Source organism: Acanthisitta chloris, unplaced genomic scaffold, assembly GCF_000695815.1.
Source record: "Acanthisitta chloris isolate BGI_N310 unplaced genomic scaffold, ASM69581v1 scaffold3525, whole genome shotgun sequence".
NCBI classification, from domain to species: domain Eukaryota; kingdom Metazoa; phylum Chordata; class Aves; order Passeriformes; family Acanthisittidae; genus Acanthisitta; species Acanthisitta chloris.
This window is the reverse complement of record NW_008671916.1, coordinates 1-6,574: the sequence shown is the minus strand read 5'-3', so window position 1 is coordinate 6,574 and position 6,574 is coordinate 1. Positions and strand designations below refer to the sequence as shown.

Genomic DNA, 6,574 nt, shown 5'->3' with positions numbered 1-6,574 from the left:
AGAAGGGCCCAAAACTGGACACAGCATTTGAGATGCCTCACCAGTGCTGAGTATAGGGGAATGATCACTGCCCTAGTCCTGTTGGCCATGCTCTTTCTGATCCAAGCCAGGATGCCACTGGCCTTCTTTGCCACATGGACACACTGCTGGCTCATGTTCAGCTGCTGTGAACCAGCACCCCCAGGTCCATTTCTGCCAGGCAGCTTTCCAGTCACTCTGCCCCAAGCCTGTACTGTCACAAGGGATTGTTGTGACCCAAGTGCAGGACTCAGCACTTGGTCTGGTTGAACCTCATACCATTGGCCTCATCTATCCAGCCTGTCCAGATCCATCTGCAGAGCCTTCTACCCTCCAGCAGATGAATACTCCCATGCAACTTAGTGTCATCTGCAAACTGACTGAGGGTGCCCTCGATCCCCTTGTTCAGATCACTGATAAAGATACTAAACGGACTGGGCCCAACGCTGATCCCTGGGGAGCACCACTGGTGACCAGCTCCCAGCTGGATTTCACTCCCTTCACTGCCACCCTCTGGGCCTGGCCATCCAGCCTGTTTTTCACCCAGTGAGCAGCACATCTGTCCAGCCAGTTTCTCCAGGAGAATGCTGTGGGAAACAGTGTCAAAAGGTTTTACTGAAGTCCAGGTCAACTTTGGTAATTCCACAGTTAATTCTGACACTTTGAAAAGTGAGAGGACTGCATGTCTTACCTTAATAATAGTTCTGCATGCTGAAGGTTTAGATAAGTATTTTTAGATGGATGCTATCAAGAAAGAAGTCTCTTTACATATCTAGTAGAGTATGAAGATTCATAAAATCACTTAGATTTTATATCTCATTTATACAACTGTGCTTCTTACCAGTACTCTTCCTCATTTTAGTACATCTTTGAACAAGTTTCTTTATAGGTTTCTGATTTTGAGCCTCTTCACTGTCAGATTCACATTTTTAGCAGAAGGCCATGGTGGCTGCTCAGTATTCAAATACTGAAAATTTGAAATCAATTTTCACAAATGTCATTTAAAGAAATATATACATCCATTGGAACTAAATTTTATTGATAATTTTGTTATGAAATGACTTGAAAATATTTCTTTACAAAGCATCTTTATAATGCTTTCCATCAAAACGGGACTTCAATACACCTTTCAGGGTTTTGAGAGATGCAGTTGGACTATTTCATCTCCATGCAAGAAAAACTTCAGTGTGGAGGGTTCGTTACTGCACTCGAGGAAGTGAAGTTACAGGGAGACAGTGACAGGTTTTCATCCATTGCTTTCATCGTGTGGCTTGTGGAAAGGTCAATACAGAAATACATCTAAAAGAGAAAACTTTAAATCTTTTGGGGTTTAGATTGTGACACTGGAAAGAGAAGGATCTGTGCCATCAGAAACACTCCCTGCTCTTACAGTAAGGTTTGGAATGGGAGCCAAGCACCTACCAGATGGTGCTGGTGCCTGTTCTCTCACCTGCCAGATGTGTGTGCTGCCCCCTGAGTGACTGTTGCATTTACCCAACTGTTTCACAGTGTGTGATGTAGTACAGCTGTAGCTGAGTGCTCCTGTTGCCTTCCTTAGAGGAATTATTGGCTTTCTGAGAACGTTCCTGCCTTACCTCTGTATGTAATGGTTCCGCTCTATTTGTTCCGTGTGTTTTGTGTACACACCAGGCTCTTTTCTGCCTCTCTGGGGGTTTTGTACACTTGGTTAACTTTGAGTGAGGGTTGGAGCTTTTGGGGTTTTTTTGCAATAAGTCATAACTTTCCAGTCAGAGCTTTTTTTTTTTTTTTTTTTTTCAGAATGGTCATGCAGGTAACATAATGGAAGCGTTTGTTCAGATTTGGTGTCTAAAGTGAGCTTGTGTTGATAATTTCAACCAACTTGGCTGTCAATAAAGAATGAGTTGAAAAATCACTGTTTGCTATTCTAGATAAGCTTGTTTTCATCTCATATGTGTAAGGTGAAAGGACTGTGAAATGAAATGGTCTTCTGTTTGGAAGTTACAGTTGTGCAGGGCAAGGCCTTCATCCTAAAGCTACTGCCCTCACACCAGCTTCTGTCAGCCAGCTGACCTCACACCCCTGATGGCTCAAGCCAGCTGTGCTGAAGCAAATGAGCTGCAGCTCATCTTTGGTTTTGGTAGGTGGCTGTTGCAGGAGGGGACCTGTGAAACACAAGAAATGAATAAAGGGGGCTCTACCCACAGCAGCTTTAAATAGAAACTGTGCTCGTCTTTTGTTTTCTCTTAAAAAAACAAAGCCTCATACGCCTCAAATAATATTTCACTGTTAGAATCGTCATCAAAACCTATGGGAAAATCAGTTTTATGTCAGGTAAATATCTGCAGTTTCAATCTGTTTCTTGCAAGGGGCCAAGTTTGCAGTTGTTCTGCACCTCTATAAGGCCAAGGTCAGTCACAGAATCACAGAATTTTAGGGGTTAGGATGTACCTTAGAGATCATCTGGTCCCAACTCCCTGCCCTGGGCAGGGACACCTCCCACCAGACCAGGTTGCTCAAGGCTTCATCCAACCTGGCTTTGAACACTGGCAGGGTTGGGGCATTTACTACCTCCCTGGGCAACCTGTGCCTGTGTCTCACCACCTTCACACTAAAAAACTTTTTCCTAATATCTAGCCTAAATTTTCCCTCTTTCAATTTGTACCTGTTGCCCCTTGTCCTATCACTGCAGCTCCTAACGAAGAGTCCCTCTTTGGCTTCCCTCTTGGCTCCTTCAGATACTGGAAGGCTGCTGTGAGGTCTCCATGCAACCTTATCTTCTCCAGTGTTAGTAAATATTCCATACAGCAGCATGGCAAAGCTCCTGCAGTGAATAATTGCATGTGTAAGCTTAAATAATGTACTGTTCTTTCCCAGAATAAGGAGTAACTGCATTTGTTATTGTACCTGAGCTGGGAATTCCCCTCATCCCTGTCCTCAGTTTGGCTTTCTTAGATTGCAAAATTGCAGAATGTTTGTGGAATGTAAATACTTAGAATTAAGGGACAATCACTATGGGGTTGCTTTTTAACAACAGCAGAATGTCCAAACTCAGGAAACTCCCTTGTGTCTCCCCAGTGTGCACACACAGCTCATGTTTCAGTGCCAGAAGTACTCTGTTCAAACACTTCTCCACGCTCAGAGGCAGCTTTGCCTGTTTTACTCATGAAATCAGCAGTTTTGGCTGCAGCAGCTTTTTGTGACTCAGGGGTTGCGACCTGGAGTGCAGGCCCAGAGGATACGGGAAAGCAGGGCTCGGGCTGTTCCCTGCTGGAAGGCAAAGGTGGTGCTTTATCTTAGTCCCTACAGGGAGCTCCAGCATTTTTGTCACTGCTGCTGTCCACGCTGGAGATGAGTCAAGGGGGTGCACTCCCAAGATCTTCTAAAGATGTGCTCCAGCACCTGCCTTCTTGCAGTTGTACTCATGTCTTGCTCTTTGCAGAAAATGTTGGTTTGGAGAGAACATGAAACACATCATAAGACTCAAAACTATCCTCTATGGTCTTCTCTCTTGCAGGGAAAAGTTCCTCAAGTTGGTTCTAGGTCCCTGGGCAAAATGGCACGTGTTAGTGAGCCTGTTCCCCAACTTACAGGCATAATTATCCAGGGCTTTTTTGTTGTTTTTTTTTTTTTTTATTTTAGGCCAAAGAGGTCACAGACAGAGGTACTTGTGGCGAGCAGAGAAGGCTCTTGAGCTGACGTGTACTGTAAGGACACAGGTTATCAGTAGGATGTGAACGGAGCTGCAGCAACAGTCAGCACTGCAGTCCCTGCAGTAACTGAGCTGTTACACTGTCACATACCAGACAGGTGGTAGGGGACAAAAGGCTTCCTTGTCCATAGTGTTAGGGTTTAGATTCTTGCTGCATCCATCTGGAGATAGAGTACTCTAGAGGATCTATTTTGCTGCTCCAGGCCTGTCTGTGGAAAATATCTTCTCCTTCCTTAAGTCGAATTTCTGACTGAAGTCCAGCAATGCACAAGGAAGTTAGCTGCTGTCTAACTTTATTAGTTAGCCTTACTGCATCTCCTTCATCCTATGCCTCTGCCCTGCAGCTCCAGCAGTGAATTGGTTAAGGTGACAGAGTTGTGAACACCCCTAACTCTTCCGAGGAGAATGTAAAGCGCTCTCTTAGACCTGCTAAATCATGTATGGAACTGCACAATGGGGAGACTTTCTGCACTCACTCTGCAGTGCAACTGCACTCAAACCTGGAGCCTTCTTCAGGGGTAACAGCTGTATGGATTGTTAACCAAGGGAAGTTCCTATGCAGGGATAGCACAGTGGGTGCTCAAACTGTAAACCATGCCAGTAGGACCTGACAATTGAAAACTAGAAGAGTTGTGGATGTATGGATCTGAACTTCTCCTTAGGCAAAATGCTTACTGCTGCATCTCCTTAGTTTAGCCCACTTGAGCCCCACTGAGCCACTGTTGCAGCAGAATGGCTGGAAGTGCCTCAAGAAGGGTCTATGAGAGCAAGGCAAGGCAGGAAGAGCCAGTCAGACCCTCCTTTTGGTGCTGTGTGTCTGCTCTATCTGAAAGCATTATCAGCACGGATGTAGGTGTATGTGGTTTGCTTTGCAATGGAGTTAAGAGCAATACTTCCCATTCTCCTTTCCATCACTCATCCGGTCATCCCAGGATGCAGTGGGAATTTCACAGTACAGATACTGACCTGACCTTGGGCTTCAATGTGCAGACAATGAGGCACCTTCCCCTCCAAGCTATCTTGCACATGAGACAAACAAAAGTGTCACCCTTAAGCCAACTGTAACACTTCAAGCACACAGAACTCAAGGCAGTTTCTCAGCCTGCTTGTTATGAGGAGCAAATAGTCCCAGGACAGATGAAGAAGCACGACATGCTTTCCCAAAAATTGTGTAACAGGAGCTATGAACTTTCAGTAAGGACAAGGAGGAGCTGACTGCAACAATTTCTGTTTTGGAAGTGGAGGGTAGTGTGGGGAATTCCCAGCCATGGGTATCCTTTCCAGTTTCCTCTTTTGAGGGGTTTGAATTGCTTATAAATACCCTCTCAGAGTCTGAAAGCACACGAGACCATCTCCATCTCCTTTGGCTTTGCCTTTCTACAGTGGTGAGTGACATTCTGAATTTGTGAGCTCTATGCAGTGTGTTGAGCTGGTGTTGGGGAACAGGGCTAATGCTTTAGCTTGTGGGGCTTCCCTGTGGTCATGACAGGAGCAGCAGGGAATGCTAAAATGCAAGTTTCTTGTGTCCATCTGCCTCTGTTGCTGAGTCCTTAGCTAAGCTTGTGGCCGCCCAGAGGGCACCACTCTTTGCAGGGGCAGAAGGTGGTCCTGGACTAGCCCTCAGCGCTGGGGCAGCTGCCTGGACACAGCTGTGGGTGTGATGGATGCTATGCCAGCAGCCTCTCAAAGCTGCTCAGGAGCTGCTCATCTCTCTGATTACCTCGCAGCTCTGTGTCAGGCTTGCCCTGGGAACCATGAGGCTCTGGCTCTTCCTTGTGCTGCTCGCCGGCATTCTATGTGCAAATGCTGACGGACAAATAATACGCAGAACTGGACAAGCGATAAGCAGGGCAGGACACTTCGTCCGGGACGCAGCGGGAGGTGAGTGTCAGTTACCACGGGCTGTTCTCTTGGGAACCCCCTCCTGGAGCACAGGTTATCAGCAGTCAGTGGATGCAGCCCTCAGAGCTGAGAGATCCACAGCTGCATCTTAAGAGACCCCACTGGTTTCTCCTGCTGGAAGAGGGCCTCGATCAGCCCCCGCAGGCCCTTTCTTTGGGTAGAGCCCTCTGCAAAGGCTGATGTGGAGAAATGATTCTCCACGTTACTTCTCCCGACTGAAATGGTACTGAACCACTCCTGGTGCACCTTGAAAGTCAACATCATCTCTGTTTCTCTGCTAATTCTTCAGGAGCACGGGATATGTACAGAGCGTACCGGGACATGCGTGAGGCTAATTACAAAGGCGCCGACAAATACTTCCATGCCCGTGGGAATTATGATGCTGCCCGGAGAGGACCTGGTGGTGCTTGGGCAGCGAGAGTGATCAGGTAACAGAGTGTGCTTGGCTTGTTAACAGCGAGTTACTAGGGATCAAGTCATCCCAGTTGGAGTGAAGTCCTTCATGACTTGTACTCTGCTTCTGACCACGAAGGACATGGGAGGGGAGGGGAAGGAAGGGGAGAGGAGGCAGCTCCAGCCTGAACAGCCTGTCACTGTAGGAGTGTGAACTCTCTTTCTTTGCTGGTTCATTTCCTAACGTAACAGTTCTCAGACAAGGATGAGTATGTGCTTGCACCTCTCCTTGAGAAGCCCTGTGGACAAGCTAGTTTTACACGCCCCAGGAACGCAACACAAACCCGAGTTCAGTGCGGTCGGTTCAGCTGGTTTCTTTCTCCCTGCAGCAACGCCCGGGAGAGCTGGCAGAGCCGCGTGAGCGGCAGAGGAGCCGAGGACACTCGCGCCGACCAGGAGGCGAATCGCTGGGGCCGCAGAGGCGGCGACCCCAACCGCTACCGCCCCGCGGGACTGCCCAGAAAGTACTAGCGCTGCCCCGCGGGAGGGCACTCCGCCCCTGCCGCACCT

General features: G+C 47.7%; 1 protein-coding gene across 1 annotated transcript; it reads left to right on the top strand.

Annotated features, from left to right (window-relative positions):
* Nucleotides 1–5,463: 5,463 nt before the first annotated feature.
* LOC103801848 (serum amyloid A protein-like) lies at nucleotides 5,464–6,535 on the top strand. The gene is made up of 3 exons (XM_009074283.1): nucleotides 5,464–5,590; nucleotides 5,901–6,039; nucleotides 6,394–6,535. The coding sequence occupies exons 1-3, from the start codon at nucleotides 5,464–5,466 to the stop codon at nucleotides 6,533–6,535; spliced, it is 408 nt and encodes a 135-aa protein (XP_009072531.1).
* The last annotated feature ends 39 nt before the right edge of the window (nucleotides 6,536–6,574 follow it).